At 36.5% G+C, this 12,468-nt stretch overlaps 2 protein-coding genes across 3 annotated transcripts; both read right to left on the bottom strand.

The window, feature by feature from the left end:
• Window positions 1–1,769: 1,769 nt before the first annotated feature.
• On the bottom strand, window positions 1,770–6,151 carry LOC113064093 (mitotic-spindle organizing protein 2-like). 2 transcript variants are annotated; one of them, XM_026234641.1, is made up of 5 exons: window positions 5,817–6,151; window positions 5,455–5,627; window positions 4,671–4,822; window positions 4,318–4,452; window positions 1,770–2,595 (listed from the first exon to the last, which is right to left on the bottom strand). In XM_026234641.1, exons 1-5 carry the CDS (start codon window positions 5,859–5,861, stop codon window positions 2,444–2,446), a joined length of 657 nt encoding a protein of 218 aa, XP_026090426.1. In that variant the 5' UTR covers window positions 5,862–6,151; the 3' UTR covers window positions 1,770–2,443. The 2 variants fall into 2 exon arrangements, with proteins under 2 accessions (XP_026090426.1, XP_026090428.1); XM_026234643.1 differs by lacking the exon at window positions 4,318–4,452 and having other exon boundaries at window positions 5,817–5,970.
• A 236-nt stretch (window positions 6,152–6,387) lies between these two features.
• Window positions 6,388–10,984, bottom strand: zgc:193801 (uncharacterized). The gene is made up of 8 exons (XM_026234640.1): window positions 10,804–10,984; window positions 9,294–9,492; window positions 9,014–9,204; window positions 8,756–8,926; window positions 8,480–8,638; window positions 8,183–8,317; window positions 7,096–7,188; window positions 6,388–7,019 (listed from the first exon to the last, which is right to left on the bottom strand). The coding sequence occupies exons 1-8, from the start codon at window positions 10,816–10,818 to the stop codon at window positions 6,597–6,599; spliced, it is 1,386 nt and encodes a 461-aa protein (XP_026090425.1). The 5' UTR covers window positions 10,819–10,984; the 3' UTR covers window positions 6,388–6,596.
• Window positions 10,985–12,468: the final 1,484 nt, after the last annotated feature.

The raw sequence follows: 12,468 nt of genomic DNA, 5'->3' as shown, positions 1-12,468 counted from the left end.
CACTGCCATCAATATAAAGAGCAGGAGAAAGCAGCACCACAGCCACATAAACACGACAAACGGCCACATTAAAACCTCCAGCTCACCTCTCTCTCTCTCGAGGTTTGAACCTCTCTCGCCTCATTCCCCGCTCACGCACACACCTATTTTCTTCAGCTCTAGCCCCTCAAGCTCTTTTCTTTTATGTTTTCTTTACAAGTGTATGTCTTTGTCCTCATACCTCTCTGTCAGGCAAACAAAAGCTTTTCTTTTCTACTCCCTTCATGAGCAGCGCTCTGTACTTTACTTATGGCCCATGCTCTTCAAAAATCCAGCGATACCATCGTTATATTGGTATACCATAAATCCCCTCGCAACCCTTCCATCCATCCTGTCATGGTCTGCTCACTACATACATACTGTATACAGAGAGATCAATACACAATATCTGACCGAGCAGTGACAGACTGGTGTTTGAGAAGCCTGTTTGGACACACACACACTGCCCCAAAATTTGATAACCATGGTTTACAAACGCAACTGGCTTCCATTGAAATGTGTCAAATACCAGTTTTCAATATTTCATACATTTTAAGATGTAATTTATTCTTGCGATGGAGAGGCTCAATTTTCAGTATCCATTATTGCAGCCTCTAGTGTCACATGATCCTTTAAAAATTATTCTACACCAGAGTGTGATTTTCCTTTGTAATTATTTGTGAACTTCAGTCATTTCTTAGTGAAAATTGTTTCAAAGAAATGGCAAGCAATGCACAGAATTAAACATTATAAATTTAAGTATAAGTTTTTTGTAAAAATTACTTTTTTTGTAAGAATCAAATGCTTGATTTCATTTAAAAACTAGGAAATTTCTTACCTATATAGAAAACACCCAACACCCCAAACTCTTTATTAGCAAGTTCAAAAGAACAAAATTTAATTTAAATATTTTTTTCAATATTGTAGAAGTCTTTACTGTCACTTTTGATCAATTAATAGTTATTGCTTAATATAAGTATTAATTTCTTATAAAAAAAACAATGATCCCAACATTATGATGTCAAAATCCTAGAGATGATAATCAATCAAGAATCATCTAACATTCTACAAGAAAAACTAAAAATTAACCTATTTTATATATATATATATATATATATATATATATACACACACACACACACACATACATATATATATATATATATATATATATATATATATATATACACACTCACACATACATATACATATATATTGCAGAATTCCAGTTTATCCAGCACTGATTCTTTGATTCATTTTTCTGTATTTGATCATTTGAACTAGCTTGACATTATGATCAAAAAAGTACATAAAATATGAGACTTGAGTGTTTAGCGTCCTTTGAAAAACATCTTTCTCAAGTTGTTCATTTTGAAACATTTATATATATATATATATATATATATATATATATATATATATATATATATATATATTTTATCCCCCTGAAGCAACGTTGTCATTTTCCTTCAGCTCATTATTGAAGAGAAGTTCTTTAACCATTGTGCATGTCTCAATAGCAAGAGGTCTTGCCTTAACCTACAAAGTCAACAAGTTTGAACATATAGTAAAGAGAAAGGAGTGTACAAACACACAAGTGCTTCCATTGACCCTGGCACTTTCTTACATAGTACACCTTCTATAGAGGAAGGCAGTGTATCAAATTCCATTTCGTTCAACATGGAATCTAAAGTATGCTGATCAAGAGTTCACTCCGGTCAGAATGAATGAAGAGAGCAGTCATAATTCCAGTAACTGCATAATTAAATGCTTATGTCTTAGTTCTCATCGAGAAATTAAACCAGAAACATTAAGACTTTTTAAATCTAAAAAACAACTCTCTCATGTTTTGTTTTATAAAGCATTTATGCATACAAACCTTCCTTCATCAAGTAAAGATTTAAAGTGCAACATACAATAACTGTTTTTAAAGACTCCATATTGGAGATGCAATAAAAAGAATGCATAAAAAAAGCACATTTCACATCTGAAAATAATAGAAAATAAAGTCCATATATACATCACAGTCTATAAAGACAATGTTGAGTGTTTTACACAAGCACGGTTTAAGACAGATGTGTTTCACAGCAGCCCCAAGCTGCTGGATTTGAGAAAGTGGATGGTATAAAGATAGCAAAAGATTTTCTGTGTTTTCCTCAAATGGTTTTGGTGTGAAAGTGTAAAATAAACCGTGGAAAATATGGCATACTTCAGCTATAGTCTCTCTGGGCTAGATGCAAATTTAATGCAAAGAAGTTTTCAAAGAAACACTGAAGACATCCCGAAGGAGATCCCTAAAACAACTTAACTGTTTTGTTTACAGTGCAAAAGTTTTTGCAGTTTCTACAGGAACCTTCTCCAACAAAAAAAAAAAAGCGCTTATTTTCAGCAAGCTTAGTATGTGTTGTTTAATTGACGGAGACCTTCAGTTGGAGGTGAGCTGAGAAGACGAGCTGCTGCTGCCTGAGCTCTTGGCGCTCTTCTGCCCCCTGGTGGCGCTGACCTGCCGTGGCACCCGCTGGTTTGAACCATCTCTTGCAGTTTTCTCCCCCTGCCCTGAACTTGTTTTACTGCGTACTAGATCACACAAATACACACAGAAGGAACGCATGTAAACATGTGAAATATATACATGTGACATGCTCGATCGTTTTGAGACAAAAGACACAATGAAACAATTATTAAATTAAAACACCACTCATTAATGTGGTGTGACAAATCGCTGATGAAGCTTCAGTTCAAACAGCAGCATGTGGGCATGAACTGATCATCTATTCTGCACTAACTATTATTTACAGAGTGCTATAGTGCTGGCCAACATTTTCTGTCGCCTTGAAGAATTTGCTTTTCCCATAGTGTTTTTAAAAGCCTTCATTACGGAGTTAAAAGCCACGAACCAAACCAAGAATATATATTTTTTTTAAATTAGACAATAAGACAAAGTACAATAATGGGTACGTAATGCCTTTAGTGAGAACTACAATCCATTGTGGATGGCGTAATAGAAATAAAAATGAATACATATTGAACTATTGATTTAAAGATTTTATGTAAGATATTATATCACAATCTGCACATTATATACAAATATTTAAGTATTGTGAGAGTGTAGGAAGACAGATTCATTTGAGGTGCTTCATGGGTGTGGACGGGTGTGATTTTTGTTAAATTTTCTGATTGGTAGAGCTTTCTCTGCAGAATCATGGGCAATGTAGTTTCTCCACCACGTATTCCAAAAAATAATAATCCAAAATAATAAAAATAATAATTAAGGCGGGATGACAGCTTTAACAGAAGCATATAGCATCGATTAATAATTGTATTCACAGGTTTGTAAAATATCAGTAAATAAGAATAGAAAATGAATGAGATTGAGTATTGCGCTCTATAGCTAAAGGATTCAGAACAATTTACTAAAATGTTTCATTTCTCATGTAACCGTTCAGTGTTTTGATTGCTGGAATAATAAATAAATAAATAAATAAAAAAACTTGTTAGGTAGGGAAACAATTAGAAAAAAGCATATGTATAAAATATATTATTATAAATTTAGCAATTACTATTTTATTTGATATGTGAGATTGAATAAAACTAATTTTGTAATTCAAAATTACAGCAGACAGACACCATATAAATTATTATATTTTGACCTGGTTGAGTAGACATCATAATTACACCATTACAGAACTAAAACTTTTATTCTTTACATAAAAATGCAAAAGTGTGTTTCTATGTCAAAATGACTCAAAATGATGGAGGACGACACATATGAGGGACATTATTTTGATAAGGTTATGTAAAAAAATCAGAGTGATGACGTGATGTGAAGTGATGATTCAAGTGATGAAGTGGCAAACACCATCCATTTATGAAGTTGAGAGTCACATGCAAGCTTTTCAGTGTTGATGGCAGACAGTTTTGCTGGATGCTGGTTTACTGGTGCGTTACGGTGTCACATATGACACACCATTAACAGACATTTATTTACCATGATAAGCAGAGGACTCTATAGCTGGATGAGAGTCACAGAGTCCATGAGAAATATGAAGGAAGCAGATCTGGGGATTTTCACCCCTATTTTCAGAGCACTGAGCCTGGAAAATTGCAGGCACAATCGGCGAGGCATGAGAATGAGAACAGATATACTGTGCTACGAAGCTGATGCAGGAATTAGTTATGTCAGCATGAGAAATGTACTGCAATAGTTCATGGGAGTGAAGAGAAGACCTTAAACTTGCAAGCATTAGGATAAAAAAAGGATGAGAGAACCAAGCTAAAACAGAGGAGAAGAAGATAAACCTTGAGAGATGGGAGCACTCGTGTCACCCGCACTGTAGACCACTATCTTAGCCCCTCCCCTAGGTGGGCGGGACACAGACGCAGAGGGAGGTGCTACAGTTTTAGTGCTCTTTCCTGAGACCACACCCTCCTCTTCTATAGGAAGTCACACACAGGTTACCAAAAAAAAAAAAAAAATCTATTTTATTGCAAAATATGAAGAAAGTGATCCAAAGACATTCAGAGTTCAAAAGGACCACCAGAACAGCACAGATGCTGTGGTCATCTATTTTCCAACTCAAATCATATGATTCTGTGGTATATCATGCTTAGGTCTGTTCACTCAACTTCTACGTTACATGTGTGGCCCTCACCTCTAGACTCTGAAGGTGCAGTGGCAGTGTGGGACGAAGTGGATGTGTCACCAGTGGATGTTTCAGAGACCTTCTGCCCCGCACACATGGTCTTTAAGGTCTGAAAGACTGCCAGATGAGCAACGTTCATCTTTAACAGGTCCAATATGATTCTGTAGCAGAGTGAGATGGACCATTTAAAATTAAGCAACATAAAGATAACTGCTAAGTCAGTAAAGGGGGTTATGCTACAGTGTACTACAGATACAAAATTATATTTTATTAAATTGCTTTTTTGAAAGTGGCAACAGAATTAATTTAAAACAAGTTTTCAATAATAATATTTCACAGCTGTAGTTTTTTTAATAATATTTTGAATAAAATATTTTTTTAGATGTTTTTTTCTGTTTTCATTTTAATAAATGGATAACAACTAGACAGCTAAAATAATTTAGCAGTAGGTTCTCGGAGTCGGTGACTGGAAAACTGCTCTGACCGATCCAGACAAATTCAGTCCAATTGATTCATTTAAAAGAATTGACTCAAATGAACGATTCCTTCGAAACAAATCCAATGTTAATTCATGCACTGGTCAATTATGAGCTATTTTGCTTACAGCGCAAAACGGATGCTAACATCCAAAATACACATTAAGGTATTAATTCTATTACTTTACCCCCTTGTGTACTGAGACAGAAATCCTCACTTCAGCAGCACTACACTAAACCTTTCGATTTTATTGATAAAAATATGCGGAATGTCTGCAAATGAAAGGATATACAGCTCTAGATTTTGTGGGACTCACTTGAAAACTTCTTGGTCCATGACTATCCCAGCAGCCTGAGTGAGCTCGAACAGCTCAGTCTCCTCCGCATTTAAGACCTTTTTCTTCTTGATGTTGTATTTCTGCACATTCCCGCTGACGGTCACGCTAAGAGATGGGGAGTCCGGGGCTGAAGGCATCGCTGACTGTGACATCTGCGTCAGCCAAAAACACATGAAACCACACTGAGAGCAATCACAAAACAAGCAGGAAGAGCTCGCCGATGCTGTAAGTTCCACGGAAAACACGTCCTCTCATGAAATGTATTTAAAGTCAAGTGATACGTGGGGTACACAAACATGTTGTTTAGGATTAAAAAGAAAATTATAAATTGTAATACTCACAATAATGCACCAAATGCAGTAGTAAATTGCCCGCGTCCTTCCCATAGACAGTAAAAGAAAGGTCCTTCCTCCGGGTTTGTTGCCGCTTGACAAGGCAAAGCAGCATTACTTACTGCCCCCATCTGGTCTGGAGGAGGCGGTTGTCTTCCTCTAGCGGGCGCTTGGAAAACCGATTCTGAATGCTGATATGTAAACTGCATCCCCCAAAATCGCAGTCTAATCCCAGAACTATTGTTTATCTCAGTGGATAATGTAATACAAACAGAATAACAAAAATTTACACATGACATAAAAATAAAATAAGTGGATTTAAAAAATAATTTATGCTGATAAACCTTCAAACGTTGACAACCCAGCTTATAAAGTTTTTCCCATAACAATTGATTATAGAATGTTTACTTTATGAATCTATAATCAGTAACATGTTTCTGTTAATGCTCAAAGAACATCAGAAATAAACTGAAATCCTATGCTTTAATTCTATACATTCTCTAAGTGACAAGAACATAACTACATCAAAAAGCATAGTCAAAACCAGCATTTAAATGTAAATAAATACGGAAAAGCGAGATTCAAGGTTAGAAATATTTCATCATGGAAACATTTATGTATATTGGGCCAAATTACACAATACAGATCACTCTGTGTGTACACACACACACACACACACACACCTATACATATAGTTTTTACCAGGAAATGTGTGGCAAAGGTAACAGCAGTTTGTTAATAAAAAGACTGGAAGTGATAAAAATGCTTGTTTTTAACATCAAGTCATTCTCAGCTGACTCTCTGCACTTTGCTCTTAGTCATCTCTTCGGAGTCATCTGCTGAGCTGCGCTTCTTAGATGACACAGGGGACAATGTCACTTCCCGTTTGTCCTCTAAAACCGTAGATGTAGTCAAGCCAGAGTTTGGCAAATCTAAGTCCAAGCCAGGGCTCTCCAGGCAGGGCGTTGTATCAGTTGGTACTAGTTCAAGATCTGTGGATTTTAGTTCCTCATGTTGCACATCCATATCCTCCAGTCCTGTTAAAGGGCCACTAATGGCTTCAGTCTGTGGCTCCTCTGAATCTACACTGAGCTCCAGAGCCCCCGTGTGGCCATCGATTGGCATGTTATGTGATCCTGACAGGATCTCCCTCCTGAGTGAGGCCAGCTGGGCCTGCAGGAGCTCTTTGTGTTGAGCTTCAAGGTTTTCCAGCTGACAATACAAAAAAAAAAAATTGGGAAAAATATACATTTTAATTAGCCCAGGCCTATACATTCAGAACACTTACAAGCTTGGCCACCTTCTGCTGGCTGTGATCTGGACATTGATAAGCTTGCAGTTCCTCAAACATCCTTACGTTAGACTGAACCAGGCTTGCAACCTAAAAATAAAATAAAAAGAATGCAGAGGAAGATTGAATTACAGCAAGTGTACAAAATAATGTTTATGACCTGTGGTTAAAACTTATAGTTAATTAACAGAAAAATGTCATTTCTTATTATCATCAATGTTCAAAACAGTTCATATTTTGGAGGAAAAAAATACAATACAATACAACTATTAATATCAACTATCTTTGATGAACAGAAATGAACTGTCACTCTAGTAGTGGTATTGCTTGCTTAGCTAACCATCTAGTATAAGTGTATTTATCGTGAATGTGTCCCATTTGTTAATTAATACAATGGGTCAATTTGAAATTATTGTGTGATAAAGAACACACTGCAAAATGTTTTACATAAAGCACTGAACATTACTTCAACAAAATAAAAATAAAAAAGACTTAAATAAGAAATACAATAAGTAAGGAATAATTGACGATGGAACATTTAATTATTAGAAAATAATGCACACCCAAGTGCCCTTTACCTTAATAATTCAACAGATCAGAGTCAATTATTCCAATTATACCATGGTTACCTCACATTATTCAGATGATGATTTTAATACATTCGTTTGGTTTTTGTTCTTAAATGCTCTGGTGTGTAGGACTAATGTCTGACGCATCTCATCTCAAGCCTCTGTTGCTAATTCTAAAATGTAACTTTATAGTGAGTAACAGATGTTTGAGACATTGATAGCAGATTAATGCAGTTATTCCTGTAGAGAGAGAGAGATTAAGCTTGTGTGAATTTGGAAAAAGCGTCTCTACTAATAGCAAATCTCTACATTCATCTGCTTCAAGAACAGCTCTGTAATTAATTGCTGCTGTAATTAGTGATATGGACATGTAATGTGGTCAAGACCTGCCTGGAACTACTTTAGCAATGCATTTCCCTGAAAATAGTTTCACACCTTAGAACATTCGTCAGCCGATCGGTTTTAAGCATTCAACAGCCCCGTAGTATTAAGCTAATTATAAACCTCAGATATACCTGTTCTTTGAGCTGTTTAATCTCAGCTCGTAGTGTGTTCTCCATACTCTCCTTCTCCTGGCGAACTGTGTCGATCTGCTGGTGGAGCTCCAGGAGTCGTTTCTGTAACAGGGCCTGCTCCCAGCCTTCTGTCTCCTGGAATTACAGCAACTAAAATTTTAGACAGCTCCTACAGGAGAACTGTTAAACCAGAATACTGAATAATTTACACAAATAAAATACACTACAATTAAAATATCTGGGTTGCTTAAAAAAAAGAAGAAGAAAAAAAAAGTGATTCATGTAAATAATGTTCACCGGTTCAGTGATGATACCAGTAGCTGTGTCAAAGATCACACTGTTTCCCTGTCCATCAGGGTCCATAAGAACAAGAGTCTGAGTCCCATCAGATGAATTCTGGGAAGACCCCACCTCTTCCTCAGCACCCAATGGGATACCATTTCTCTCACCATCTTCCTTCAAATATAAAAGAGAGGTCAACTTCAATACTTCAAGTCAAACACCAAAAAAGGCTTCGTAGTACATCATGCTTGTTAATGAATATGCCCAAAATAAAGCTTTGAGACTGTCTACCTTTGGCTCCACAGTCAATAGGGTTTCAGTGCCAGTGGTTAGGAAAGGCTGAGTTAAGATGGATCCAATGCTAGTGCCATCTCCACCTGGTCCAAGACTCACTGCCAGCCCTTCATATGCTTTAGCATGAGCCTCTGAGCTCTCACCATAATACTGTCGGCAGTTCACATTCTGTGAGAGCACATATATGCAAACATGATCAAAAACGGTGATATCCAAAGTGGGAAAACAGATTTAACCCCTTGTTTCCACCTTTACCTGCGTGACTTGGATCTGGAATGTGGTGTGGGGATTTCGGAAGTGTGTTTTATAGTGTTTGATGGCCTCATCCCTCCTGTTGAAACCATTTCTACAGCGGTAACAGTGCCAATGTGCACCTTTAAACCGTTTTTCTCCTTTAATAGTGCCCACAATCTCGCAATGGATACAGCAGCGTAGAACCTTCAAGCCTGTCCATAAAAAATGAGAGAGAGAGAGAGAGAGACGGTCTCCAAAGAGCATGAATCACATGTGAATCTATAGTCTAACTGTGCCTCACCTCCAAAGTCAATGCCTTTGTCCACGTGTTTGATGCGGAAGTGAGCTCGCAGGATAACGGGATCTTGGTAAGCCTCGGCCACAGAACAGAGCGGGCAGTGCATATGCACTCCTTTCTCCTGTCCCAAACACTTCTCATCCTGACACAGCACAGGTGTGTATGTGTGTTCTGTTCCTCTGACACGTACAGAAGGATGGGCCTAGACAAACAAATGCAGAAAGCCAGTGAATGCAACTCTAATAGAGAGATTATAATGAATAAGCAGCCCTATTACAATGTGAATCACTTTGCTGTTTAGCGCTGGTGGTGACATGAAAAGAAATACACAAAGAGCAATCATTTCTATTTTGTTCTAACTGGGAAAAATCAGTGACTAGAGGTTGCTGTTCAATGCCGTTAAATGTTCTTTTGAGAGCACATCTGGGGTTCATACACATTACTGTGAGCGTGAAGAGGGAATCTGTTGAGGCGGCAGAAAAAAACGCATTGAGTGAGTAGTGATCTAAAACAGGTCTTGCTCTGTCATTAAGACTATCTTTTGATGTTGATGTTGTTTTACAGTTCTGCTGAAGATATACAGCAGAGCAGTATAAAGGGTATTGAAATATGCACTCTGGTGATGTCTACACTCCTCTATTTTTTTATTCTTGATAGGATTTTGATGTGAACAGCAGCAGATAGATATACAGCAGGGTCACCAAATCTGACAGGGCAGCATTAAAGGTTACTGAAATCCGTTAACCCTCTCTATTTTGCACATGATGGCTTTAATGTTACACAGATTCACTCTGGTGATGTCTAAACACTTTTATATTCTAGATATAAGCATTTTGCTCTGGTGTAAACAGTTGCAGATATTCTGCAGAGTCACCAAATCTGACAAGGCAGTATGAGAGGCTACCAACATCTGTCACCCCCTCCATCTCAAACGAACTTTATGAATATCCATTATTATGTAGTTTATTTAGCTTGAATCAACAAGCAAAATGTGTTTACACAATAGAATTGCATTATTTTCACACCTTGACAATTTTTTTATTTAAAGATGCATTGCTTCAAGCTTCAGGAGCCCCTTGTGGTAAACATAAGCATTGCCGCTATAAATCAATAAAACTTAGCCCATGGCGTTAAGTTTAACGTTATGAGAAATTATTGCCACCATTATCTTGAGATCTCGTTTGCAAAATGTTATTATTCATGTAAGTTAACGGTAACGTTACATGTTGAACATGAATAGCATATACTTAAATGGTCCTGAAGCATTGCTATCAATTGTATTTTCATATATTTCACAAGGCCTGAAAGTAATTCAATGAAATAAAACGTCGTTATAAAATCATATTAATAATATTTTACGTGTATTATGCAAATCTTGACTAACGTTACTGCACTGAATCGCACTGGTGCAAAAAGTTAAAAGGTGCACGCAGCTTTTGCACACTTAATCAAGCTAACAACTTAGCAAGCTAACACAAAACTCACAGCATTTCACGTTTAATCTTTCACTCACCACAAAAGCGGACATGCTTTTAATATAATACAGAAATTCGATTTAAATTCCGCTGTCCACCCGGCGTTTGTCGTAATTTTTAGCCTATGAAACAGCCCATTTCAGAGCGCTTGTGTGTGGTTCGTCATCTGTGTGTACACACATTCACCTGCGAGTTTCCAGTCACACAACGCCGATGAATGCAACGAGTTATCAGTGCTAGAGTTCAACGTAAATGAATTTCATTGGCCTCCATAAGTTTTGGTGGAATTTCAAACCAATCAGCACCGTAATCGATGAGTGAGGGATGTCGGTGCCGCCACAACTACGGCTGTACGTAACGTTAAGTTACGTTACACTTGTATAAAACCAAAGAAAAAAACAATATCTTCAAATATTTAAAGCAGATTTAAGGTTTAGACACGTTAATGTTTTATTTAAATTACTAATAGTACTCCTGTACTGTTCGTAAAATTAATTTTTAACGCATCACTAGAATAAAGATAACTTATGCATGTGTAGTTTAAAAAATAGCTATAAGATAAAATGTTTTGCTGAAGTAAAAATATTACTTCGTTAAATCCTACCTAGAGAATGTAATTTTGTTTCAAGACTAGCCTTCTATGACGGTCTAATAGCTACACTTTCAGACACTTAACACAAGGGGATGTAGCTCAGTGGTAGAGCGCATGCTTTGCATGTATGAGGCCCCGGGTTCAATCCCCGGCATCTCCACTTTTTGTACAGTTCGATTATATTCAACATAAAACCCAACATATATAGGTTGAGCGAAAATATAATTTGGAGGGCAATACATAGAAAAAATAAGATTACTTTATTTTTTGTCTTGCTAACCACAAGTGGTCTGTCTCACACATTGATAAGGTTCTTTTACGTCAATCAACTAGACACCCAATTTGTTTAAATGTGTTGAAAAAGCAAAACCAGTCAGCTGGCACGGAGTTGTCAAAAAGTTATTTGTATAATTGTGGTACACATCATGTTTCTTTTTTGTGTACTCAGTCTTCATCTGGCATCTATCAGGAAAGGCCACAAGTCACATAATGAAAAATAAAATAAATTCAGCTATTGCCTCTGTTGAGAACTCAATGTTAGATTTTAATGTTACAAATGCAAACTCTTAGAAAATGTAAAATAAAATACATAACAACTACCGTGCAAATGTTTTAAAAAATGATCTTATGCTCACCAAGGCTGCTTTTATTTGATCAAAAATACAGTAATATTTTAAAATGTCCTTTATTTCTGTGATGGCAGCTGAATTTTCAGCAGCCATTACTCCAGTCTTTAATGTCACATTATCCTTCAGAAATTATGCTTTTATATATATTTTCAAAATTTTCAACATTAGTGTTTATTCTTATAATTCATTTTTGACATCTTAAAGTGGATTTCATCATTACTTACTCTTTCAGTTTCATTCTCAAAATCTGGATTCTTCCATTTCTGATGCCTAATGATTTTGCAAAGAGAGCTTCAGCAGAAAGTGCCGTGTATGGTTCTGTATTGCTTCCATTTGTCCCATTTATGCTGAGACAAAGTCGGTTTGGGCACTGAAACAGCTACAAACAACTGAGCCATTAAAAAAAAAAAAAAAAAATTTAAAGTGTGGTTTCACTATTAAGAGCCTCCTACACAGCTAATTTTAAGAGAAAGGGTATTATT

The sequence above is a fragment of the Carassius auratus genome, chromosome 46 (assembly GCF_003368295.1).
Source record: "Carassius auratus strain Wakin chromosome 46, ASM336829v1, whole genome shotgun sequence".
NCBI classification, from domain to species: Eukaryota; Metazoa; Chordata; class Actinopteri; order Cypriniformes; family Cyprinidae; genus Carassius; species Carassius auratus.
The sequence above is the reverse complement of the archived record's forward strand: the minus strand, read 5'-3'. Positions and strand labels throughout refer to the sequence as shown.

Coding starts and splice junctions, on each gene's coding strand:
- LOC113064093 (XM_026234641.1), bottom strand. CDS start 5,861: ATGGGAAGGACGCGGGCAATTTACTACTGCATTTGGTGCATTATT. Junction 5,628..5,816: donor ACTGCATTTGGTGCATTATT/GTGAGTATTACA, acceptor TGGCTGACGCAG/ATGTCACAGTCAGCGATGCC. Junction 4,453..4,670: donor TGCACCTTCAGAGTCTAGAG/GTGAGGGCCACA, acceptor GACTTCCTATAG/AAGAGGAGGGTGTGGTCTCA.
- zgc:193801 (XM_026234640.1), bottom strand. Junction 8,639..8,755: donor TATTGACTGTGGAGCCAAAG/GTAGACAGTCTC, acceptor TTATATTTGAAG/GAAGATGGTGAGAGAAATGG. Junction 7,020..7,095: donor AGCAGAAGGTGGCCAAGCTT/GTAAGTGTTCTG, acceptor TTGTATTGTCAG/CTGGAAAACCTTGAAGCTCA.